This window comes from Phocoena sinus, chromosome 8 (assembly GCF_008692025.1).
Source record: "Phocoena sinus isolate mPhoSin1 chromosome 8, mPhoSin1.pri, whole genome shotgun sequence".
Lineage (NCBI taxonomy): Eukaryota > Metazoa > Chordata > Mammalia > Artiodactyla > Phocoenidae > Phocoena > Phocoena sinus.
In genome coordinates, this window is record NC_045770.1 from 74,323,401 (window position 1) to 74,350,934 (window position 27,534).

The following is a 27,534-nucleotide window of genomic DNA, read 5'->3' on the forward strand; positions in this document are numbered from 1 at the left end:
TGCTGTTTCAAGTCAGTTTCATAGTGAGCAGAGCACCCTTTGGTTTTTTGATTTGTTCCCTAATTATCTAGAAATGTCCTCATTAAGAGAGAAAGTAAACACGGTTTCAGGTGCTGTGCTGAAGACAGGAATTGTTGGGTAGTGGGAGGGGGACCCGGGAGAAGGGAGAACGCACGTGTTTCTTCTTTGAGATAAAAGCCCATCCCAGAAACAAAGGCTGTTAGAATACAAAAGCTCTTTGTACACTGAGCACGTCTGCTGTTACGGATGAATCCTCTCCAATGGCTACTGTCAAACTTGTCATATTTTATTCATGAGTTGTGGTGTGCCTGGATGAAATAAGAAAAGCAAAGCTCCAAATCAAAATTATTGCATAAAAAAGATAAAATAGTTATTATTGTGACATTTTGGAAGAATTCTTAAATCTCTCCAAGGATTCACTTGAAAAAGTTGCACGGAACGGCTGGGTGTGTGGCGTGTCATTTTGCTGGTCGGGGCTCCTGGGCTCAATTACACCTGGACCCACACTGACACACTCTATGCCTATAGTGAATAAGAGCATAATTAAAGAAAGGGCCACAGCAGTGGTTGTCAGGCATCTTTTTTTTTTTTTTGCGGTACACGGGCCTCTCACTGTTGTGGCCTCTCCCGTTGTGGAGCTCAGGCTCCGGACACGCAGGCCCAGCAGCCATGGCTCACGGGCCCAGCCGCTCTGCGGCACGTGGGATCTTCCCGGACCGAGGCATGAACCCGTGTCCCCTGCATCGGCAGGCGGACTCTCAGCCACTGTGCCACCAGGAAAGCCCTGTCAGGCATCTTTGCATTTATCATTCTTACATTATTACTCTGTGGTTGATAAAATACGGCATTCTTGTTTTTTTATTTTTATCTTTTTTTTTTTTTCAGAATGTGGTGTCTGGATTGTGTGGTATGCCTTGTATGGAGAGATTTGGGGAAATAGTGGTAGGAAAGTCCACTTAAAAGTATGCCTTAGGGCTTCCCTGGTGGCGCAGTGGTTGAGAATCCATCTGCCAATGTAGGGGACACGGGTTCGATCCCTGGTCCGGGAAGATCCCACATGCCGCGGAGCAACTAAGCTCGTGTGCCACAACTACTGAGCCTGCGCTCTAGAGCCCGTGAGCCACAACTACTGAGCCCGCGTGCCGCAACTACTGAAGCCCACGCGCCTAGAGCCCGTGCTCCACAATGAGAGAAGCCACTGCAATGAGAAGCCTGTGCACTGCAATGAAGAGTAGCCCCCGCTCGCTGCAACTAGAGAAAGCCCGCACGCAGCAACAAAGACCCAACATGGCCAAAAAAAAAAAAAAAAGTATGCCTTGCACCCCATAGATGTTGTAGGACAGCAACAAAGAGTTTAGGAAAGAAGCTGTTGGTTTACATCATGAATTTGAAAAAGTAAGGTGAAGTGCTTTTGTAAAAAGACATGCCAATTTCACTGAAAAAAGAAAAAAAGGCCCACTGTTGCTCCAGTGGCTCTCTGTTGACACAGGGCTTGCGTGATCCCCATCTATTTCCTGATTTATCTGGAGATGCCTACCATCCCACTCCACCCTATGCTCATGGCCTCCCCGTCTCTGGCCCAAATTAGTGATGGATTCATTGTAAGCTAACTTACTCAGGATTTATTTTCATCCTATGGTGTTCTCTCCACTTGTTCACAATGCCGGATTGTAAGTGACTTGAAAGCCAGTGAGAGAAAGCCTTATCCACATAGTCTCCGTACGCGCCCAACTCGTGTGGTGTCCTCCAACCCTGGCACTCAGACAGAGAAGAAAGTGACAGTGACGAACATTTTATAAAACTGTTCATGTAGATGATTACATGTACATGTCATGTAGATTCTGTGATATAAGTATCATCATTATATTAGTCGCCATTTAATGGAGGAGAAACTGAGTTTCAGGGGGATTGAATGACCTGTCACTCAGATGGTAAGTGCCAGGACTGATGGTGTATCCAAGGTCTTCTGATCTCAAATTCCACTTCCACACAGGGCAGTGTTTCCCAACCTTTTTCATATCATGGCACATGATTTTCAAATGGCTGTATTTGTATATTACACTGGGGAAAAGACAAGGGGCTGTTTTCTTTTTTTTTGCCTAAAGTACTCTTCCTGGCCACACCAAGGGCTGAGAGGATCCAAACCTCAGAGATACCTGTTACCGGAGCCCCAGCATCTGTGGAGAAGCACCTGGGTGAGCCAGAAAGGGCCTGGGAAGGCAGGGGATGGAGGTTTTGTGTGGAGCCTGGGTGTATGTAGAGTGTGTGGTATTAGCACATGTTAGAGCCATGCCGGGGACGGGTTGCGATCCCAGATGCATGGAGGGTCAGCCAGGTCATCGCTGAGTGTATGCACCAGCGAGGGAATGCAGACAGCGGGTGACATTGTGCAGTGCCCTGTTATCTCCTCAATGCCACATTCACTGCATCTTGTAATCTGTGCCACCTTGGACTTGATGAAATGTGATGTGTAGGTTGGGAGAGCGGTGGAGGACACTGAAGGCTAAACTAACATGCTGGTGCTGTGCCTGGCCTGAGGCTGGTCACTTTATCACTTTGGACCTGGAGCCAGGACTCCGCACAGGACCCAGTTCTCAGCTGTGGCTTCTTCTTACAATCACTTCGGATACTTAAACAAACAAATCCCGATGCCGGCTTCACCCCAGACTACTTTCCTGAGTCTCCGGGTGTGAGGTACCTTAAAGGAGAAGGCCCCCGTCTGCCTCGGCATTTATGAGCTGCAGGCATCAGTGGAAAGGAGAAACACAGGGTGACAGGTACTTAGGGCTTGGCAGAAGTTGCCCTGGCAATTGGCTTTTAACTGTATATTTCATGCATAAGCTAGCCACAGCATCCTTTTTGATATTTCCTTTAACTCGAAGATCTCACCATGACTAGAAAGCTGCCCGACCCACTAGTGTGTGCTGGGGACAGGGCAAGCTTGGGAGCACAGGTTCCTGGACACCTGCTTTGTCTTTTTAAATTTTTAGTTTTGTTTTTTTAGTTGAAGTATAGTTGATCTATAATGTGTTAATTTCTACTGTACGGCAAAGAGATTTAGTTATACATATATATATATATATTCTTTTTTTAATATTCTTTTCCATTATGGTTTCTCATAGGATACTGAATATAGTTATACACTAGGACCTTGTTGTTTATCCATGCTATATATAATACTTTGCATCTGCTAATCCCAACCTCTGACTCCATGTTTCCCCCAATCCCCTCCGCACTTGGCAACCACAAGTCTGTTCTCTATGCTGGACTTTTGCTTTGAATCTCGTTTTTTCCATGTGTAACTTTGGAATCCGTTCCCTCTTTGAGTGACTGGCTGGAGGACAGTCTTTTTTTTAGAGCCCTTATCTTAAAGGTGCCTCTAAAGCTCACGTATATATTAACCAATCAGCAAGCATTAACTGGGAGTCTGCTATGCTGCCGTGTGCCGGCCACTGTGCTGGGTCCTGATTGCACAAGAGGAATGTGGAAGATGCTCTGCGCTTGGGGGCCCTTGGTCCAGGTGCAGGGATGAGAGAACCAGAAATATATCGTACTCATTCATTCAAAAATGTTTATTGCACACCCATGTGATGGGCACTGTTAGAGATGTAGCGGAGAAAAGACAGAGTCTCTGGGTTCCTGAAACTTTGGTTCCAGCATTGATGGGGAATCGCAGTGAACAAGTATACTCATAAATTAGTAACTATAGATAGCCATATAGACTATGAAGGAAATAAAACAGCAATACCGAGGAGAGAAAGAAGGAGAGGAGAGACTTTAGATAGATAGGATTCCTGGGGAAGCTCCCTTGCAGAGGAGGGTATTTGATCTGGTGCCTGAATGAAGCCAAGCCATGCAAAGATAATAGTATCATTCCTGATCCCTTACATGATTAATGATGGAACACTTTTATGTGCTAGGCACTGTTTTAGATTCTTTATATTTGTTAACTAATTTCATCCTTAAAATAATCCATAATAGTCCTAACAGGGAGATGGGTATTATGAGCCCCATTTTACAGAAAGGAAAACAGAGGCACAGGGAGGTTAAATCACGTGGCCAAGGTTAGGTCCAGTAAGTGGCGAAGCTGAGAATTGAATTCAGGCGTTTTTGCTCCAGAGCTGACATTTTGGAAGAGCTGGTACAAAAACCCTTGGATCAAACAAGTTTAAGGGGCACAAAGATGGCCAGTGTGGGTGGAAGTACCCGAGGAGGTCGAGAGAGTGCGGCCAGGGCCAAAGTAAAAGCTTGGTCTTTGTTCCAGCCCAGCAGCAACACCGAGCCACGCAGGGTTCTTTCAGGCCATTGTAAGGAATTAGGGTCTCTATTTCAATTGTGCTGGTCAGTGTGGTTAGGTTGAGAAATGACCCTCCCCCACCCAAAGATATTCTGTCCTAATCCCCAGAACCTGTGACTGTGTACTTTACATGATTAACACAACTTTGAAGATGTGATTAAGTTAAGCATCTTTGGTGGGGAGGTGATCCTGCATTATCCAGGTGGGCCCAATGTAATCACAAGCGTCCTATAAGAGGGAAACAGGAAGTTCCGTTCAGAGAGCGGGTGATGCGAAGATGGCGGCAGGGCGAGATTCTACGTTGCTACAAGCTAAGTTGGAGGATTAGGAAGGGGACCTGAACCACGGGAAAAGGCAAGGTAAATGGATTTCTCCCAAAGAGCTTTCGGAGGGAGGGTGGTCTTGCCCGCATCTTAGTTTTTGGTCAGTGAAACCCGTTTCAGCCTTCTGACCTCCAGAACCGTGGGATAATAAGTCGTGTGTTTTTAAGCCACTAAGTTTGCAGTGATTTGTTATAGCAGCAACAGGAAACTCATACAGGCACCTGTTTGAGGTGTTTAAAGTAAGGGGTCGACGGGATTGATATGATGTGATTTAAGTATGAAAAAGATTTCCTTGATTCTCCAATTGCTACATGATGAGAGAGAGAGAGTCAGAGAGGAGCGGGGAGAGGAGAGGAGGGGGAAAGAAACAAGTGGAAGCAAGCTGGCATTGACAACTGCTGCATTATTACAGTCAAGAGGATGGAGGGTCTCGGTGGTGATGGAGGTGGAGCTCAGGGCTTGCTGATGCACGGATGTACCCTGAGACACCCTGACAGAGAGCAGGCAGATGAGGGCATGAAGGAGCCTCAAGATGGCTGGAGAGGTGGGAGGAAACCCAGAAGAATGCAGTGTCCAAAAGACAGAGTGCCTCAAAAGGAGGGAGACTGAGGACAAACTGTTGGGAGGTTGCTGAGAGGTCGTTAGGCGGAGGATAGAGAACTGACCATTGATTTGGCAAGATGCAGAATGTAAGATGGGTTCACAATGGGTGGTAGTGGTCAGTGCAGCTACAAATACATGGCTGGATGTCTCTGTCTAGACTGAGTCTGTCCTATCACCGTGGCCCAGCGACTGCCACAGAGAACGCGCCCCGAGAATATGTCTGACTGAGTGAATGATTGAATTTTGGAGCGAAGGGGAAGCACGCTGAACTGGGTGGCTCCAGAGCTTCACGGAGTTAGAGGAATTGGGTTGGGTCTCGCGAGATGGGCAGGTTTTGCATCGGCATGGAGAAGGTGGCTGGAACTCCAGGCGGGAGGAGAGTTGAGATCCCATGCCCGTGGAGTCCTCACCTGTGCCTGGCACTGCCCCAGGCACCACATGTGTTCTGCATTCCCAGGGCTTCACTCTGGGCCCGAGAGAGCTCGCCAGCGGGTCAGCGAACAACCACTCGCGGTGGCAGAGGTTCAGGTGGTTGTGGCTGGACAAGAGTATCTGCAGGGGCTCGCCGGCGGTCCAGGGGTTAGGACGCTGCGCTCCCACTGCAGGGGGTGCGGCGTTTGATCCCTGGTCGGGCAGCTAAGATCCCACATGCCGTGGGGCACGGCCAAAAATTAAAAACAAAAAAAAAATCTTCTGGCTGAGTCAGATCATACCCAGTAGAAAAGACTCCTTGGAAAACCTACGGGCACCCTTTGAGATGAATTAATCATAAAGACACTATTAAAACACTGAAGGAGTAATTACTGAAAACTGACTCAGCGTGGGTTACCCTAGGACGTGCCAGAGCCAAATTATGTGCGGCAACAATGATCAAAGACCAATTTTCCCCCAAACCGACATGTTCATATCTTTACAAAAGCCTCAGTAAGTAGGGCTTGTAATTTGAGCCCTTGGTTGTAGATCTTGTTTGGGAGGGTGGCCGTGGGAAATTGGTGGAGAAGGATCCAGTAGCCAGACGGCAATTGGCTTTGAATTCAGGCAAGCAGCATCTCCAACGGTTCATTTTAAGGGTGACATTAAAGATTGTATTCTCATCCTAGTAAACATTAAAGAGGTCAGTTTTCAAAGGAGCACAGCCCGTCTGCCAGAATCCACAGCCAGAGCCCCTTTCTGCACTCACCCCACATTTCCTGGAGCTTCTGTTCACAGCCTGGAGTTTCAGGTGTTCAGAAAGCTTTACTGACCCTCCTCAGCACAGGGTCTGAAAGGCCTGTAATTACACTCTATGGGAGCCAGGAAGCACACCCAGCGAGCATTGCAGATAGCTAAATAGTGTGGGAGACCTCCCCAGCAGTGACTCGGGAACTAATCAGCTAACGAGGCATGTAATTAGATTAACACATGTGATCTTAGAGCTGATGATCTGCTTTTTAGGACAGTGGAAATAAAGGAGCTGAAAAGAAAGCGTTCCACTGAGGAGTTCCAAATTCTTATCCCTTCGGAATATTCAGGGCACTTGAAATAATAGAGCAGAGAACCTTCTCCAGTGGCCATGCCAGCAAGTATGGGCCCTGACAGGTGGTCAGTCTCAGGCTGGGGGTAGGGTGGCGCTGAGCTGAGAGGGTACCTCATTCATCACTTAGTTCTTGCTGTGTTACCTGGGACCGATGCTGCTTTATGATTTCTCTCTTGTGGAAAGGATTTCTTTTTCCCTCCTTTGCATAGCATAGTGAGACGTTCCCCTATTACTTTCTTGGCGTGTATAGTGACCAGGCCTGCCCTAACCTAATAGGCCAATTATTTCTGGAAGGACCTCCTGTAGCTTTCCTCTTTTTCCTTCAGCTTACTTGGAGAGAAAGAAATCGCACATTTGAGGTTTGCCAAGCTGCCTCCCTCTCCCCAGCTACAGACTTCTGCCATGCAGAGTCCCTACCCCCTCCACTCTGGAGTCATACCCCTCACCTCTGACCACTGGGACCCCAATAAAGCAGATTTTACCTCTGACCCTCCCCTCATTCCTTACTTCTCATTCATTCTTTCACCTCTGTCTGAGCTAATGCTACCCTGTTGGTCCCCGAGTGCTAAATTTGTGCAGTTTCTGGGGTGAAATCTCCGAGGCCACCAACATTGTTTCTCACTTGAGCTCCTGACGGCTTGCTAATTAATATGATTTTGGTCGTTGCAGCCTGTGTTGAAGTTGGACCGCTTTCCCAGAGGTGGGAAGTCAGACACTCATCCACAAAAGCAAGTAAATCACTTGTATGTGAGGGGGAAGACCCTCAGATACACCAGGAGCATCTTCCTGTGGTTTGGCATCTAGCTTTGCGGGCTGTGGGCTTTTAAGAGCACTTCCTGGCCTCATGAACAGGGGTGCTTGGATTCCTGATAGAAAAGTTACGTGATTAAGATACCTCAAGTAAAACACACGCTTAGAGCTCTTTGCCTATCACCATGAGGAGATGCCAGCTCTGTTGCGAAAGCTGGGAAAAGAAATAGCGCTGTTTTCCATCAGGTGGAATACAGGCTTATCTGGAAGAGTGTCGCTTTCTGCTTGTAGATGCCACAACTATCTCTTTGCCCACAGAGCCACGGGAGCTTACCTTTGAAACATTAGCTGTTCACCCTCGTAATTGCACCATCCTTTAATTTAATGGAAACCCATTAAACCGAAACAATAATTAAAATGAGACATCATCTCTGTAGGAGGTTTGCATATTAAAATCACCGCATTTCAATGCTGGCAGATTTTTATTCTTGAACAGCGTTTGAAGCAACATGTAAAAATGATTTATAACGAATAAGCATAAACTAGAGAGCTTGGCGATTGAACACGATGCCTCACTGTTTACTGTTGAATTTGAGTAGATGTGGCATGGTCAAGGCCAGTACAGCATCGAAGATGTCTCTCTTAAGCCTGAGAATTAGGCCTGTGCAGAAAAGGGAAGTAATTATAATTAGGTTAGCCCACTGCTCCAAGCTTTTCAAACAGGCTAGAGAGTGCACGCTCAACGTATGGGGCGGTTTAGGCTTTTGGAGGAGCGATGCCCCTTAGGGGAGACCTGGCATTCGAGTGGAGTAGAGAAGTTTAAAGATTCTTCCTTGTCTGGGGATTAGGGAAGTCGTACAGAAATATACAGAAAGAGCTGGGAGGTTGGAGTCAGAAGACACATCTCTACTTGCTGGAGGTAGGATCTTGGGTGAGTCACTTAACTTGTACGCACCAGAGATTCCTTATCTTTAAAGGGAGGTTATTAATGCCTACCTAATGGCTTATGATGAATATGAAATGTGGTCGTGTGTGAACCCATTGGCAAATGTTAAAGCTCAGACTTCCAGTGTGTAGGTTTCTGAGCCACCTTTGCAAAGCATCTCAGAAATGCTGTCCTAAAGAGAGGCCAGGGAAGGGGAAATACTTCTGGAGCACAAGCTATATGGTAGGCACACTCCATGTATTCATCACTCCTTACTGAGCCCTGCCACGTGGGTGGTATTACCACTGTGTTTACACACGGGGCAACTCAAGGATGAAGGAAGGAAGCTGAGTTACCCAACCTCTCACAGAGGCTACATGGTGGAGCTGGCATTCAAACACCAGTTGGGCTGAGATGGGTGAACAGGGCAGAGGCAGTGGTGTGCCGTGGTTGGCAGTACACAGATCTGAGTTTGAAATCCAGTGACAATACTTTGAGAGTTTCTTAACTCTTTGTACCTCATTTATAAGATGGAGATAGCAATACTGACATCACTGGGCTGCTGTGAGGATTAAATTAGGAAGTATATTTAAAGTCCTTAGCTCAACATCTAGCACACAGCAAAAATTCAAAGATGTTTGGATGTCGGTCAGCTGGCTGGACCTAGATTGGAGTACCTGGGAGCTCAGTAGACTCTGCCCACTTTTTAGTTTAAGAGAAGAGAGAACTGGCCACTTATCATGCCTCCAGACATGGCTGGCAACCCCTGGTCACCCGCCCGTTGCCCTCCTGCTGGGCTACAGCCATAATCCGCCACAGCCGCAAGGCTCTCCTGGCAGGGCGGTGGCTGGCATAGCTTGGTACAACCCATCCTCCAGGACTCAGGGCCTGCCCCAGCTGCGTTCCAGATAAACAGTTGGCCTGTTCTTCCTGTGTGGCAGGCACTGTTTTAAGAGATTGACATGTGTGAATCTTATACTATCTCTATGAGACAGATGCAGTTTTATTCCCATTTTACAGACGAGGAAGCTGAGGCACAGAGAGATTAATGAGTCCATGGTCACACAACTAGTAAGTGGTGAAGCTGGAATATGAGCCAGTCAGGCTCCAGAGTCTGAGCGCTTAACCGCTACCCCGCACTGTCCCTCATCGGGAGGATCAGGTCTCTGAGGAGAGCTCTCTGGTCCTGCTCCAGGTTATTTCCAGCCATGTGTTGCCTCCTGAGCATACTAACTTTTCTTTTGCCTCTGAACCGAACAATTGGACAGTTCTCATTCATTTATGTTTGTGTCTTTTGTTTTTGGCGGTATGCGGACCTCTCACTGCTGTGGCCTCTCCCGTTGCGGAGCACAGGCTCCGGACGCGCGGGCTCAGCGGCCATGGCTCACGTGCCCAGCTGCTCCGCGGCATGTGGGATCTTCCCGGACTGGGGCACGAACCCGTGTCCCCTGCATCGGCAGGCGGACTCTCAACCACTGCGCCACCAGGGAAACCCCATATGTTTGTGTCTTTATTACTAGATGCTTAGCCCCTGGCAGATAAAAGATGTGTTTTAGTTTTGTGTCCATAGTGCCTGGTTCAGAAGAGTGCTGGATAAAGGTTTTAAAGGTGAAGAATTAATGAGCTAATAATCGGATGGATGAGTGAGCAGTTCCCAGAGGGCTGGGACCAGGACTGTCCTCATGTCTTCTGTAGCAACCCAGAGAGCGTCCCGTGCTGGGAACAATGTTCTTGCCTGTGCTTGACAAACTTCTGTGCAACTTCATCCACCGTGTGGTGGGCATACCTCTACGTTCTCAGACTCTTGACCATGAGTGTGGATTAAAATGACACCTGACTTGACTGTCAGTTATTACCAAAATATACCTCAGTCCCATCAGCCTGAGCTGTCATGAGCTGAGGGTCTCAGCTTAGGAGAAATGCCCCAGCAGGCCATTCTGGGAGCTGACCAGCCCGCTGCTTTAAGGAGGGGAGTGTTATTCCATGGGAAGCCAGACCTGGTTGAGCTTGGCTGGAGGGAGAGGAGGGGGGATCTCACTAATTTAAAGAGACACAATTTCATGATTGAAAGCTGGGTGGTTTATGCTTATTTTCTTCTTTTGTAGGATGCCCTCTTTGCTTCTCCCCTGTTTCTATAACGAAACTGATTGTTTTTTCCTTACAATAATTCTGGAAATAATACAATCTAGAAAATTGAGATGTGTGGAAAGGAGAAAAATGTCACCCAGATTAGCTCCCAATGCTAACTTTCTGATTGAAGGCCATCATATCTTTCTGCTATGCATCACTAAATACATTTTTTATATACTTGGTATGACATTCTACATAAAATCGTGTCCCTGTTTGACATTATTGCCTAGGAATTTCCTGTGTTATTCTAATACCTTTGATATTATGTTATCCTACGTAATCTTCCATTGTATACAGTCTAATTTACAATCATTCCCTGGATAGCTTTTTTGCTATATGATGCAGTCTTCCTCTCCTCCCTGCCCCAGTTTTAATGAGATATAATTGGCATGAAACATTGTATTAAAGTGTACAGCTTAATGATTTGATATATGTATACTGCAAAATGATTACCTCAGTAAGTTTAGTTAACATCCATTGCCTCATATAATTAGAATTTTTTTTCTTGTGATGAGGACTTTTAAGATCTCTTAGCAACTTTTTTTTTTTAAATGTATATATTCTTGGATGCGTTGGGTCTTTGTTGCTGTGTGCTGACTTTCTCTAGTTGTGGCGAGCGGGGGCTACTCTTCGTCGCAGTGTGTGGGCTTCTCATTGTGGTGGCTTCTCTTGTTGCGGAGCACAGGCTCAGTAGTTGTGGCTCACGGGCTCTAGAGCGCAGGCTCAGTAGTTGTGGCACACGGGCTTAGTTGCTCCGCGGCATGTGGGATCTTCCTGGACCAGGGATCGAACCCATGCCCCCTGCATCTGCAGGCTGACTCTTAACCACTGCGCCACCAGGGAAGTCCTTTAGCAACTTTCAAGTAGCCAATATGGTATTGTTATTTCAGTCACCATGCTCTACATTACATCCCTAGAACTTATTCATCTTATAACTGCAAGTTTGTAGCTTATACAATGCAGTCTTTTTATTAAAAAAATCTTTATCAGCCTTTTTTTTTGTTGTTGTTCTCCTGTCCCGTGATTCAGATAGAGCTGGCATCCATGCTTTACCCCTATCTTTATTATGAGGCATCCAACTGAGATGGGGGTGGAGGGGTGAGGGTTAGTGGGGAGACTTGACCACTGGTAGGTTATGGTGCCAGTGTAGGGGGACAGCCTGAAGAGAAGGAGTGATCACAGTTTGCTAACTTCTTAGTGACAAGGGGATGCATTGATATTCCTTACCAGTATTTTTTTTTTTGAAGTTCTGAACTCTACTTTTTAATGGTTAGCTTTGTTCATCACTGAATTTTTTATCTATTATTTCTTTTACATCTTTATAATTGCTTTACAATGGTGTGTTAGTTTCTGCTTTATAACAAAGTGAATCAGTTATACATATACATATGTTCCCATATCTCTTCCCTCTTGCGTCTCCCTCCCTCCCACCCCCCCCTCCCTCCCACCCCCCCTCCCTCCCACCCCCCCTCCCTATCCCACCCCTCCAGGTGGTCACAAAGCACAGAGCTGATCTCCCTGTGCTATGCGGCTGCTTCCCACTAGCTATTTTACGTTTGGTAGTGTATATATGTCCATGCCACTCTCTCACTTTGTCACAGCTTATCCTTCGCCCTCCCCATATCCTGAAGTCCATTCTCTAGTAGGTCTGTGTCTTTATTCCTGTCTTACCCCTAGGTTCTTCATGACATTTTTTTTTCTTAAATCCCATATATATGTGTTAGCATACGGTATTTGTCTTTCTCTTTCTGACTTACTTCACTCTGTATGACAGACTGTAGGTCCATCCACCTCATTACAAATAGCTCAATTTCGTTACTTTTTATGGCTGAGTAATATTCCATTGTATATGTGTGCCACATCTTCTTTATCCATTCATCCGATGATGGGCACTTAGGTTGCTTCCATCTCCTGGCTATTGTAAATAGAGCTGCAGTGAACGTTTTGGTACATGACTCTTTTTTTTTTTTTTTTTTTTTTTTTTTTAAACATCTTTATTGGAGTATAATTGCTTTACAATGGTGTGTTAGTTTCTGCTTTATAACAAAGTGAATCAGGTATACATATACATATGTTCCCATATGTCTTCCCTCTTGCGTCTCCCTCCCTCCCACTCTCCCCATCCCACCCTTCCAGGCTGTCACAAAGCACCGAGCTAATATCCCTGTGCCTTGCGGCTGCTTCCCCCCAGCTATCTACCTTACTACGTTTGTTAGTGTGTATATGTCCATGACTCTCTCTCGCCCTGTCAAAACTCACCCCTCCCCCTCCCCATACCCTCAAGTCCGTTCTCCAGTAGGTCTGCGTCTTTATTCCTATCTTACCCCTAGGTTCTTCATGACATTTTTTTCCCTTAAATTCCATATATATGTGTTAGCATACGGTATTTGTCTTTTTCTTTCTGACTTACTTCACTCTGTATGACAGACTCTAGGTCTATCCATCTCATTACAAATAGCTCAATTTCATTTCTTTTTAAGGCTGAGTAATATTCCATTGTGTATATGTGCCACATCTTCTTTATCCATTCATCCGATGATGGGCGCTTAGGTTGTTTCCATGTCCTGGCTATTGTAAATAGAGCTGCAATGAACATTTTGGTACATGACTCTTTTTGAATTACGGTTTTCTCAGGGTATATGCCCAGTCGTGGGATTGCTGGGTCATATGGTAATTCTATTTGTAGTTTTTTAAGGAGCCTCCATACTGTTCTCCATAGTGGCTGTACCAATTCACATTCCCACCAGCAGTGCAAGAGGGTTCCCTTTTCTCCACACTCTCTCCAGCATGTATTGTTTCTAGATTTTTTGATGATGGCCATTCTGACTCCTTACCAGTATTTTTAAATATTTATAAGAAGAGCTTAGCTCCTCCACCATGATGATCTAATTAGTAAAATTATGGGGCCACCTGAATCTCTTTTTTGAGTCATGTAGTAATTATAAAAATGATTAATACCATGTGTCACAGGGTTCCTTGGGTTTAGTCCCCAAATAGAGGAGTTAAGGATGCTTAGCTGGCTTTACCCTTAGGTGTCTCATTATGGTAATGTACTTTTTCTCAGCAGGTTGGGGTTATAGTTGAGTGTCTTTGGTAAACCTCCTCCGTTGTGTTCCAGGCTTTGGAATCAAGAGATATTATTAATGCAGCAAATATTTTTTGAGGTTCTACCATGTGCCAGGCAACATGCTGAGTGTATCTGTTGATAAACCTTCCCTGTGGAATGTAGTCCAGTAGGCATGGTAGCCATTAATGAAGGGATGACACACAGTAAAGTGATTAGACACATAAAGACTTGATATTTACAAGAAGTACAGTGAGGACAATGTAGGGAATTCGAGCTGGTCTGGGATGGTCAGGGAAAGCGGGCCTGAAGGAGTAACGATTAAGCTGGTATCCACGGAAGACAGAAAGAAGAGAGGTCACTGAAGATGAGAATATACCAAGGTGGGAAGGAACATGGTCCTGGGAAGAAGAGGCGGGAGGCTTGTGTGGCTGGAGCGCAGGATGAAACAGGTGGGAGAGAGGAAAGACAGGCGAATGAAAACGTAAGCAGGAGTGCCAGGCGAATGCTATGGAGTGTCCCGATCAACTCTGCTGGGGCAAGACTCAATTTTATATCCAGTCATGTTGTGTGACCTTGGGCAAGACATAAAACTTCTCTGTGTCTCAGTTTCTTTACCTGTAAAATGGGGGATTGTTATTTAGCTCAGGGGTTGTACGAATAGATTGTTCATAAATATTTCCCGAGTGGATACAGTGTCGGGCGCTGGGTGTATGATGATTTGTCCCTTTTCCACAGGCACCAAGCCCTGAGGTCCTACATATTGGCAAACAGTAGACATAGCACAGTGAAGAGTGTAGCATGTGGGACCACCCTGCCAGGTTGGGATCTCAGAACATGGACTCCTAGCCCGGTGTCTTTTAGAAAGTCATTTAAATTCTGTAAACCTTAGTTTTCTCATATGTAAAGTAGGAAAAATAATAATGGCTACTCCGAAGATTATTGTAATTAGATGATATGCGCAAAGCAGTTAACCCTGCGCTTGGCACCATCGTAAGCCATACACGTGTTTGCTTTTTATCATTCAGGCTCCTGGAGCTAATGGAGGTTTAATGGGATATTATCGTGAACTTGTTCATGGAGATAGAAATCCCTTACACATTAAGTGGGAGTCTTCTGGTGTCCCTACTTTCTGCTTGTGATTTCTGCTGCTTTGAAAGTACTTGGATCAATAACATCTGAAGTTCTCAAAGTTCACTGTTAGGCCCCAGGACCTAACAGTGGGACATGTGCCTCTCTCCACACAGTAGGAATTGCCCTGTGGACAGTTGGCAGTTCTGAAATGGCAAATTTCCTCTCTACTTAGAAATGAAAAGCCAACTGTCATTTCAAATTAGCAAGTGTTGCTTTATCTTTCGGGGCCAATGTTAACCACGAGCTTATGTGGGACTCAGGCTGGAAGGAGGTGCTATGTCTATATCGAGGTTCTGCCACGTGTCGAGGTTCTTAGCGTACACATGCTGCGATTACGGAGACGTCGCCTGAATTCACCATCACTCAAGACTGAGGCAAGCTGCCCTGGTGTGTTTATTTCGTCCTGTTTCTGGCTGCTGCTGTCTTTGCTCTCTCAACCCACTGATCAGTGGAGAGTTCCCTCCAATTAGGTTGAGTAGATGCTTTCCTGCTGGACTTTTAGTGACAGAGGCTTGCAGAGAAAGAAAAATGCCAGGATAATGGGAAACACCTGGGTGTTCATAGCCTCACAGCGATCCTGCAAGGAGTGCCCTCTTCTATTTCTCCTGTCTAGTAAATGCTTATTCATCTTTTTTGACTCAGGCTCAAAATTACGTCCTGTACGATGTCATCCCTAGCCTCCCCGGGTCCCTTCCTTCCTTCTTTTATGCATTGCCCTACTCTGTTTTCACCAAGTAACTGTCTTGCTTATGTAGCTGTCCTGGATGCCAGAAACGGTTTTTACCTTTTTGCTGATACCTGACACAGCGTTAACACAGGTATATGTTTGTTGACATAGAAAATCACCACCCTCCTCACCCTGTAAGTCAGGGAAAATGGAAATGAGGTTTCTTCTACATTAGGCAGAGAAGAGCTTGTGAACACCCTCGTTTAATTTCTCTCCTTCATTCTTCAGCCTCCTTCCTTCACCTAACACGTTTTTACTGACGCTTCCTCATCACATTAGTATTTTTAGTGTTTCTTGAAAATTGACTAGAGCTGTTTCATCCTAGTGGGGAAAGAAAGGAAATAAGGTAAGGAACATGAAACAAGATTATGGTAAGTGATACAAGGAAATAATTGATCACAATACATATACTGTGATACGTGGTATGAAGGAAGTCACCAAAGTGGCATTTTAGACATTAACGGGGGCCCTGTTGGAGGGAGTGACCAGGAGGTTGCATTTGCAGTGAGAGCTGGGGGAGAAGGGAGAGGTAGGCAAGAGGCGTTTGTGTGTGACCGTGTGGGCCATGGGGAAGAGCCTGATTTTATCCTGGGAGCGATGGGAAGCCACTGGAGGGTTTTAGGCAAGAGATGAAAATGATCCTGGTTTCTGCCTTAAGAAGGGCACTTGGGCTGCTGTGTGGAGGATGGAGAAGGGAAGGTAACACGGAGGCCAGTGAGGATGCAGTTGGAGAGATGATGGCAGCTTGGACAGGAGTTTGAAGAGTACAGCTGGGAAGAAATGGACAGATGCCAGACATGGGAGCCCTCGTGACACGCTCTTGGATTGAATACGGAGCGTGTAGGAAAAGAAAAAATTGAGGACAATTTCTAGTTTTTTGGCCTGAGGAAGTGGGTGGTTCCATTTACTAAGACTGGGAACTCTAGGAGATAAGAGAGGGTTGGGGGAGAGAACAAGAGCTCAGTGGGCGAATACAACTTGGTGTTAGATATTCAGATACTGAATATGGAGATATTCAGAAGGACACTGCATATATGAGTCTGTTACTTAAGGGAGAGGTTGAGGTTGCAGATATAAGTTTGGGGGTCGTTGGCCATCTGGCTTGATGATATTCCCCCAGGGAGAATTGAATGAGAGGTGAGGATACCCATAACTGATCTGATATTAACTCCCCTAGTAGGCACTGCTGATCAGTCATGGCCCTCTTTGCATTGGGCCTAAGCTTCAGAATCCTCTAATGAGCTCCCTGAGATCGACAAAGTTAATCTCAAGAACCAAGTGTCTTTTTTCTGGCACCAAATTCTCGGTGAAATGTTACGAGGCTCTTTGCCCAGTAGTAGTGATAATAAAAATAACATTAACAAACATTGGCTAATGATCTCTAGTTTACAGAGTGATTTGTTCATACGTTTAATTGGTTTTGAATATCATCCTGGAGAGTCTTCGGCTAGGATTCTGTAGAAGGCATAAAAGCATTCCCTAAGTGGCTGTCTCTTATCTCAGCCCGGGACAGAAGCTGACAGCTGACAGCATGCCGGTTAGTAGTAAAGTAGTGAAAGCCTTTCTTTGGGCAGAAAGGCAAATGTCATTGAGGTAGGTTTTCTGTGTGTACAGCGTTCTTGGGTTGGGTCCCTCCTTGGAAGAGGACCAACCTTGCTTCCCACTGTGCGTAGCCTAGACTTGAACAGCTGCAAGGCTGGTGTTCTGTGCTGCAAACTTGAAACAGCAATGTATAGAGTTATAGGAGATAAAGCTGGGGAGGCCCTGAGAAATCGCCTAGTCCAACCCCCTCATTTTGCAGGTGAGAAGACTGAGGCCTGAGGTCAAGAATTCAAGGATTTCTTTTTGTTAAAAAACACTCTTCAGGATGAGGTTCTTTAAGGTCCGAATACAAGTCTGTGATGTTGCTTGGGCCATGCAGCCTTTGCAGTTCTATGTTTTTCTTTTTAAAATTTTTTAATACAATTTTTAAAGGTTACTTTCCATTTACAGTTATTACAAAATATTGGCTATAGTCTCTGTGTTGTACAATACATCCTTGAGCCTGTCTTACGCCCAATAGCTTGTACCTCCCACTGCCCCATCCCTATGTACTCCCCACTTGTAACCACTAGTTTGTTCTCTGTATCTGTGAGTCTGCTTCTTTTTGGTTATATTCACTAGATTGTTGTTTCTTTTAGATTCCACATATAAGTGGTATCATACAATATTTGTCTGTCTGACTTATTTTAATTTAGCATAATGCCCTGCAAGTCAGTCTTTGTTGCTGCAAATGGCAATATTTCATTCTTTTTTATGGCTGAGTAGGAATCCATGGTATATATATGTACCACAGCTTCTTTATCCATCCATCTGTTAATGGACACTTAGGTTGTTTCCGTATCTTGGCTATTGTAAATAATGCAGTTCTATGTTTTTCAAAGCTTCCTCGGGCAGTCCTGGAGAAATACCCAAGTAGTTACCATACCATCAGAGGACGTGGTCAGGGCATGAGAGAAGGCCACCAAACGCGTCTTCGGTGTTCATTTGTCATCCTCTGGATAGTTTTCTCTAATTCAGCTCCCTTGGTGTCTGCTTTCTGCTGCCAGAAAGTATAGTGTAAAATAGTGATGTAACGCCCAGTTTATCACAAGGGTGAGCCTGAAATGAGGGATGGCTCTCATTATGCGGATGTTGCAGAAAGAAAGATTTCTGTCCAGTAGCAGGATTAGCTGGACTCGCACACCTCTAGGCCTGCTGAATCGGCCTCAACTTCAATAAACATTTCATGAGGACAGTCATCCGCTGCATGTTTACAGAGGAATTCCAGGCACGCTGATGGATTATGGGCATGCCTTGTATTTATCCTTTCAGCAAAAGCAGAGTTGTCTGGCATTATTAGCCCTAGTAAATCTCTTTTGGGTACAAGGCAAGGACAGGTTTCCCTAGATGCATTGTGGAGAGAAAGAAGCTGAGGCCACGGGAAAAGGGAAATTAGAGACTGCTGAGTGGCCCTGGATCCTGTTACACTCAGGATTCTCTGAATTTTGGACCCCGTTTATCAGACTGCCCCTCACCTTATTTTCAGCAGCTTAATCTGTTTGCAGCAGGCCAGATTGCTCCGTGTCCCATCACAATTCCTGTCAGAAAATCACCGGCTGGCCAGTTGTGAACTCGTCAAAGTGACAAGCAGGCACGGTGGCTGAGACGGCATGTCCAGGCTTTGCCTTGAACGCATGCAGCCGTGTGGAGTGGTGGGTGGTGCCTGAAAACGGAAAACTACTGACAAGAGGGGAAAAGGGAGAATGTACCGTGGACCCTCTGGACGAGGCATTTTTAACTGTGCATCTTTTCTCCTTTTCCTTCTCATATTCCTTCTCCTCTTTTCCCGTCTGTATTCCTCCTTTCCTTCCTCTTCTCCTCCTCCATTTCCTCTTCTTTCTCGCTTCTGTTCCTTCTTGACTCCTAGATATAGAAAGGGAGATCCACGCAGCCCCTCATGTGAGATACAGATTAATTCAGCTGTTCCGGAATAAGAGCGAATTCACCTTTCTGGCCACTGTACAGCAGAAGCCATCCAGTTCAGGAGTGATACTGTCCATTCGAGAACTGGAACGCAGGTAAGAAAGAGCTTTCTGCTTCTCAAAAAAATCTACCTAGCATTCATGGGCTATACAAAATGCCTTGGAATTTAGAGGGTGGAGCTCCAGGAAAATGTTCGGCTTGCTGAAGCCTCGTGACCGTTGAACACATTCATGGACTTACTTTGCCTTAAGATGTCTTTCTCACCTATTTTCTATCTCCTGGTAGACTTTGCTCATATAAAACCACATGCTATCCATCATATTTAGGCCATCAAGCAAGTTACATTTACCAAGAACCTCCAGTAAGCCTTCATTGTGTTTATTTTATGCAGGAACTGTGCTTGGCGCTGGGAATATTAAGGTGAATAATACAGTGTTTATTCTAAGGATCATGTCACACAAGCTAGTAGGGAATATGGGCAAATGAATGTCACGAAGAATTGTAGATGCAGTGCTGGAAGCTTGTGTTTAGGGAATAAAGGTAGTAGGCAATTCTGCTAAGCTTTGTAGTAAGCCAAGAAAGGGTTCAGAGAAGAAGATGACTGTATAAGGAAATCAAGTGAGTAGATACTTGACAGGCTGAATGGGAAGGAGTAAGGAATAGGAAGAAAAACATTCAAGGAAGAGGTTGTGATGATTTGGGGAAGGAACGGGTAAGTGGCTAAGTAGATGACACAAAGTGTGTGGGGCAGGGGCTGAGGTGTTTGAGGCAGGCAGAGATAGGTGGTATCATAGAGGCAGGCGGAAACGAGATCATTCCAAAGCTCTGATGCTGTGTTGAAAAACTTGGACTAAAGTCCCCGTAGATGATGGGAAACTACATAATGGTTTTAAGTTTGAGAAAGGTCACTCTATTCGGGATTTCAAAGTAATGATTATTAGATAATCTAAGACAAAGGTATAAGGTCCTTTCTGGGATATACTGGTGAGCTGTGGCAAAGCAGAGGGTGAGGGGAAAGATTGTGTCCACGAACCTCCATTCCCTGAGAGCCCCTCTGTTGGCCCCTGTAAGCGTGCTGGAAGCCTTCTCCCCAGACCAAAGCTCCTGGACAAGCAAACATCTCTTTCTCAGAGAGACTGGCGGTATTTCAGTCTGCTCTCTGTGTAGTGCCCTGGGGGTGATAGGCTGCCAGGGACTGTCTCTTCGACTGTTACGGTCCCATGGGACCCAGGAGCTGGGCTCCAGAGCCAGGGAATCAAGGGTGTCCCTTGGGTGGCAGCTGTAAAAACCACGGCACCGAATGGTATAAAAGCTCCCTTCTGGGAGATACTGACCCTCTGGAGTTTGCAGAGGGAGAACGTCACGGCTGCCACTCTTCCTTCTGAAGAGGGTTCCAGCAGGTTCCTGGATGTGTGTGTTAGATTAAATGCCTGCCCCTCAGGCCAATGCTTTATTATAAGCAAATGAGCCTCTTTCACTTGAAGTCTGGGCACCAGAGTCTTCCTCTGTTCTGGGCCCCGAGCTGGGTGAGTCCCAGTGTGTGAGCTCTTTTCTCAGGTTATTACAGCCTTGTGGGTCTTGTGGACACGAGCCCCTTTGGTTTTCGCAGCTAGACATTGTGGAGGATTGTCTCTTAGGTGCAGGTGTTGAGAGGTGGGGTGCCTGATGTGGGGTTCAAACTCTTTGCTCCTTAAGGAGAAGCTCTGGGTTTTAAGTTCCCTACTGACTCTGGGTCTCTGAACTGGGACTGGGGTTTATAGTGAGATTATATCTCACCCTATCCTATCTGCTTCGATGCATTTTTTTTTTTTCCTCATTTGTCCCATGTGCTCAGCCTGCCTTTAGGTTTTTTCCAGAGGAAAATGTTCCATAGGTAGCTGTAGACTTAGTGTGGAGGACGAGGTGCACTCGGGATCTACCTGTGTCACCATCCTGAACTGGAACCTCCCAGCCAATTTTATTTTTATTTATTTATTTTTGGCCACGTTGGGTCTTCGTTGCTGCGCGCGGGCTTTTCTCTAGTTGCAGCGAGCGGGAGCTACTCTTCGTTGCGGTGTGCGGGCTTCTCATTGCGGTGGCTTCTCTTGTTGTGGAGCATGGGCTCTAAGTGCACGGGCTTCAGTAGTTGCGGCACGCAGGTTCAGTAGTTGTGGCGCACGGGCTTAGTTGCTCTGTGACGTGTGGGGTCTTCCTGGACCAGGGATCAAACCTGTGTTCCTTCATTGGCAGGCAGATTCTTAACCACTGTACCACCAGGGGAGTCTCCCAGCCAATTTTAATTGAATACTAATTTTATATCAATACATTGAAAATACTTATGAAGCACCTACTCTGTTCTAAGTGCTATGCCAGTTTTTGTGGGGAAGTGAAAGAAACAAAATCTAACAAGAGTTTGGCAATGTGGGAAGCAAGGCATGACCATGTAAAAAACTAAAGAAAAAAGAGCTATTAATAGAGAAGTAATAGACTGGAGTTACTAGGCAGTGTGTAGCTAACTTCAAAATTATGTGGCTCCCCAAACTTACCCCTGTACCCCTCCCTCCCCGCCAGGGGTGGACAGCAGTGGCAGAACACTGGCTCCCCCCCAAGCCCACAGAACAGTCACTGCCTAAGCAGAGGGCGGCAACTGGGAAAGACAGGTGGGCCCTGGGCACCAGGAGCAACCGGGCCAGTGGCTGAGAACTGGTCCCAGGGAGGTGGTAGGTTGTAGGTGGTGGGAGGGAGCTGCACGTGAATGGAGGCTCCAAGGGCCCAGTGTGTGTGCTCCACTGTCCCATCGGACTTTACTGACAAAACCCAAAGTCAAAGGTAAAATTACTGAGAATTTCAAGATGGTGACTGCAGAGCATTAGCCCCCAAGTGTGGGTCCCTCCTGAGGGCAGGATCCTGTGCAAATGCACTGGTCACATGCCCATGAAGCCGGCCCTACCTTGACCTTGCAGCAGACACGGTGGTGCTGTCCCTTGACCCCCCTCACATCTCTTGTGTAGGTTCTGTGTGCCCTTCGCCTGGCTTCTGTGGGCTTTGCTTCTGAAGGTTGGCACCTTACAACTTGCCTCAGAGCACTGACCCTCAGCCTCTATAGCCCCTCCACCCTACTATACTGAGAGCAGAAGTGTCTAGGAGTTCACTTCCTCCCCAGGTAGCCTAGAGTCAATGGTTGACTCATGAGTGTGGGAGTATGGAAGCCTAGTTCCCTGGCCTTCGATGCCCGGAGGCCAGTCAGGCTCTGAGGCTTCATTCATCCCCCAGAACAACCAGGGATCAGGCTGAGGCTGGGACTTCCTTCCCTCCCTCCCTCCCTCCCTCTCCTGGGAGCACTTCCTTAGGAAATCACTTGCTCTCAAATCTCGTCAGGGTCACTGCTGGGGAACCAGAGTTCAGATAAACCTTCCCTTTTACTACTTTTTGATATATCAACCTAGATAGGTAAACTGAGGCAAAAATGATATAAAGGTGTTAAGTTCACTGAGTTCATTACATTAAATTGGTGGTTAAGGAAGACCACATAGAAGGGAGACTCCTGAACAGGTAGACTTCTGCAGGCAAGGGAAAGAGAAGGGTGTAGAAGCGGGGAGAACAGTGTGGGCAGTCACATGGGGAAGAAATGAAGGAAATACAATTTTTTTTGGTTGTGGGGAGAGGTGTGGAGAACGGATCATTTGCTGGAGCAGAGGATCTTTCCGTGTACATTTTCCACAGAGGTGAGGATCTCAACAGTTCTGTCTCTTTCCAGTGGTTAAGTTTGCCCTCAGCCTCAAAGGGATGTGATGGACCCTGACCCTTCGGTGGGGATGCAGTCAGCACGGTGAGCTGGTTGTTTCTGGGCCAGCCTGGCAAAAGCGAACTGCCATATGTGTTGGTGAGCAGGCGTGGGTTAGGGTCCACATGTTCCGTAGACTGGGAGAAAGCGCAGGTTCTTATTGCCCAAGGGTGGAGATGTCAAGTCAGCCTCAGCTTCACAGACATAGGAAGGTCATGTCCTTGCCCCACTGGCTTTGTGGGGTTGGGTGTGAGGGCCTCCTCAGTATGAGGGCCTCCTAGGAGGGCCATACACATGTCCAAGAATAGAGTGTGGGGCATCTTCAAATGCTTCTCAGTGGAAGCAGAGAACTTCCCAAGGCAGGTGAGAAGTGAGTGGAATGGCAACCGATATAGTAGAGCGCTGGCTTCAGAGTCAGACATGATAGAGGCTGGAGTCTGACTTCTAGCTTTGCAGTACCCGCTGTTTAATATCTTGGAACCTCAATATCCTTATCTGTAAATGGGGATAATAATCTGCCTTGCAGGACGGCCGTGAGGATGAAAAAAGATAGTGCATGTTAAGTGCACAGCTCTTAACAAATACGTATTTCTTCTCCTTGTCTAATCCTAAGTCTTGAAACTCTATTTTATGGGTTTCTCTTTTGGAATCTAAAAAAATCCATACCTTACTTTAAGAAACGTTTTGAAAAGCCTTTTGTGTTGCCAGGAGAGTCATCTGAGGCCACCTTCTCTTACTTTCCCGGCAGGATTCTAATAGAACTTGAGGATCATTGAATGGAAATCATCTGACCATTTTTCATTGTAATAGGAAAACCTCAGGTCTTGACTCAAACGAAATAGATATAAAGAAGTAGAAAATAAGTTCCCCTCCACTTCTGAATTCTGTGGTGCCTTCCTGCATGTTTGTTTAGTCTAATCAAGTCAAGGTATAAAGGATTAACTCTGAATTTGTAATGTACTTGGCTGTGGGTACTAAAGATCTGGTTCCATGCTTAAGGAGATTAACATCTAGTTAAGGAGGCTCTCAGCATGCAAGAAGTAGAGGGGAATATTTATTTACGAATTAGGCTTTTTATAATACAAAAGATATTCCCATCTGTAATATGTGAGAACCTTTAGTCATTTTCAGATTTCTTTTTGTTTTCCAGGGTAACAGTGTCTAGAGAAGCAAATTGCCTTTGTAGACATTTGGCGTGCACATTTGACCAGGTGTAGAAGATAATCGGGCTCTTCTTTATCCAGTAGCAGAGGGTCCAGGGATTTGATAGACTGGATTGATAAACTGGAATCTATTAAGGATCTGATAGACTGTTGACTGGGAAGTCAGACACCCAGGTTTTTCTTTTGATTCTCTCCTGTGTCATCCTCATTGCACCTCTCATGATCAAGGTGAATTAAATATGCATTTGCTACAAATAGGATATGATGGGCACTATTAGATTGCTAGCTGATTTTTTTGTTTTCACATTTGGTTTTTTTAGTATATTCGGAGTTGTGCATTTATCAACATAGTCAATTTTACAAGTTTTCATTACCTCTCGAAGAAATCCCCCACCTCTTAGCTATTACTCCCCAATCTCCCCAAGGGTCCCCCAGCCTTAGGTAATCACTAATCTACTTTCTTTCTCTGTGGATTTGCCTAAATGGAATCATACAAGGTGGCCTTTTGTAGCTGGCTTCTTTTATTAAGAATGTTTTCAAAGTTCTTTAGTGTTGGCAGTATGTGTCAGTAGTTCATTTCTTTTTTCTTTTTTTTGGCCACACGTTGTGGCTTGTGGGATCTTAGTTGCCCGACCAGGGACTGAACCTGCACCTTTGGCATTGAGAGTGCAGAGTCCTAACCACTGGACTGCCAGGGAATTCCCCAATTGCAGAATAATATTACATTGTTTGGACATACCACCTTTTATTTGTCCATTCATCGATTGATGGGACACTGGAGTTGTTTCCACTTTTTGGCTATTATGAATAATGCTGCTCTAAGCTTTCTTGTATAAATTTTTGTGTGGACATATATTTTTATTCTCTTGGGTATTTAACTAGGAGTAGACTTGCTGAATCAAGTGGTCACTATGTTTAACTGTGCAGTTGTCAGACTGTTTTTTCCAAGTGCCTGCACCATTTTACATTCCCACCAGCAGTGTGTGAGGGTTCCAAATTCTCTCCATCCCTGTTAAAAGCTAGTTATTATCTTTCTTTTTGATTATAGCCGTCCCAGTAGGTGTGAAGTGATATTGCACTGTGCTTTTGATTTAAATTTTCCTGATGGCAAATAATGTTGAGTATCTTTTCATGTGCTTATTGGCTGCTATATATCCTCTTTGGAAAAATGTTTATTCAGATCATTTGTCCATTTTTAATTGGGTTGTGTGTCTTTATGGTTTGGTAATAGTTATTTTATAGATACAAATCCCTTATCAGATGTGATTTACAGAATTTTTTTCCCCATTCTGTAGATTCTATCACTTCTTCATGGTGTTCTTTGAGGCACAAAAGTTGTTAAATTTGATGTCCAGTTTTTCTTTTATTGCCTCATCCTGAGACTGAAGATTTATTCCATATGATTTCTTTAAAAAGTTTTATAGGTTTAGTTCTTATATTTAGATCTTTGATATATTTTGAGTCAAGTTTTTTAATATGGTGTGAGATAGGGGTCCGACTTCATTTTTTTGCACGTGGATAGCCAGTTGTCCCAGCACCGTTTGTTGAAGACCAATGAATTTTCTTGGTACCCTTGTTGAAGATCAGTTGACCATAAATGTGAAGATTTATTTCTGGACTCTTCCAATTCTATTCCACTGATATATTTGTTTACTCTTGTGCCAGGTACTGTTTTGATTATTTGGCTTTGTGGTAAGTTTTGAAATGGATAAGTGTGAGCCCTCCAACTTTGTTTCTTCTTTTTTAAGATTGTTTTGTCTATTTCAGTCCTCTTGAATTTCCATATGAGTATTAATGACCAGCTTTTCAAATTCTGCAAAGATGTCAGCTGTACTTTCAAAGGGATTGCATTGAATGTGTAGATCATTGTGGGGAGTACTGCCATCTGAACAATATTAAATCATATGATCCACAGACATGGAATGTCTTTCCATTTATTTAGGTCTTCTTTAATTCTTTCAAAGTGTTTTATAGTTTCAGAGTATAAGTTTTATAAGGCTTTTGTTAAATTAAAAAATGATTATTAAATATTCTTTTTGATGCTATTGTAAATGGAATTATTAATTTCACTTGTTTGCTCATTGCTACTTTATAGAAATGCAAATTGATGTTTGCATATTAATCTTGTATCCTGCAGCTTTGCTGATATCATTCTAATAATTTTTTAGTGGATTTCTTAAATTTTTACTTACAAGATCAGGTCATCTGTAAATAGTTATATTTCTGTCTCATCTGAGTGCCTTTTATTTTCTTGCCTAATTGCCCTGAGTAGAACTTCCAGTACAGTGTTGAATAGAAGTGATGGGAACAGATAGTCTTATCTTGTTTCTGATCTTAAGGAGGAAAGCTTTCAATTTTTCACCATGAATTGTGTTGTTAGGTGTGGATTTTCTTAGATGAGTTTAACCAGGTTGAAGAAATTGTCTTCTATTCCTACATGCTCTTATCAGGTTGAGGAGGTTCTCTTCCATTCCTTGTTGGTTGAGTGTTTTTTTTTAACATGAAAGGGTGTTAACTTTTTTCAAGTGCTTTTTCTGCATCTATCAAGATGATCATGTAGTTTTATCCTGTTCTATTGATGTGGTGTATTATACTAATTGATTTTTGGATATTATACCAAGCTTGCATTCCTGGGATTAATCCCACTTAGTCATGTGGTATAATCCTTTTTATATATTCCTGGATTTGATTTGATAGTATATTAATTTCTATATCTATATTCATGAGAGAGATTGGTTTGTAGTTTTCTTTTGATGCCTTTTGTCTGATTTTTGTATTAGATTTTTAAACTATGTGAGCTATGTGGAATAGTTGTTTTTCTTTTTTTTTTTTTTTTTTTTTTGCGGTACGCGGGTCTCTCACTGTTGTGGCCTCTCCCCTTGCGGAGCACAGCCTCCGGACGCACAGGCTCAGCGGCCATGGCTCACGGGCCCAGATGCTCCGTGGCATGTGGGATCTTCCCGGACCGGGGTACGAACCCGTGTCCCCTGCATCGGCAGGCGGACTCTCAACCACTGCGCCACCAGGGAAGCGCTGTTTTTTTTAAACATTTGCTATTTAGTGTACCATGAGCCAGGCATTTAAATTTTTTTTTTTTAGATGATGCCCCTTGATAAGTGTACAATTTTGTAACTCGAAAATATTGAAAATTTTGTCTCTCTCATTCCAGTATTTATACTAGCTATATCGCTCACATTCCAATGTTTATACTAGCTATCCCTTTTTCTTGTCTTATGATACTGGCTGGAATCTCCATAACAGTGGTGAATAATAATCATATTAAAGGTCCTCATTAAAGTCAGGAAGAAGACATCAGATAATCCTGTCTTTAATGTGTTCCTTATCTGTTTAAGCTGCTTAATATAATGTCTAGTACTTTCTGATCTGTCAATCTATCTTATATATGTGTGTGTGTGTGTATACACACACACAGTCATCATGTAAAGGAAATTTAGATCTATTTCTGATTTACTGAAAGGCCGTAAGATCATGAACAGCTGTTACATGTTAAATCAATCTAGCATATATATAAATATGTATATATGTGTATATATAGTATGTATATGTATGTGTCTATATGGATATATATATACATATAGTCATTGTGTAAAGGA

The 27,534-nt window shown here is 44.7% G+C and overlaps 1 protein-coding gene across 1 annotated transcript in view; it reads left to right on the forward strand.

The window, feature by feature from the left end:
- The window catches only part of NELL1 (neural EGFL like 1), an 891,542-nt gene that overhangs the window by 60,593 nt on the left and 803,415 nt on the right, over nucleotides 1-27,534 (forward strand). Inside the window, 1 exon segment of the mRNA XM_032640327.1 lies at nucleotides 18,939-19,089. Coding sequence (XP_032496218.1) covers nucleotides 18,939-19,089 — 151 coding nt within the window.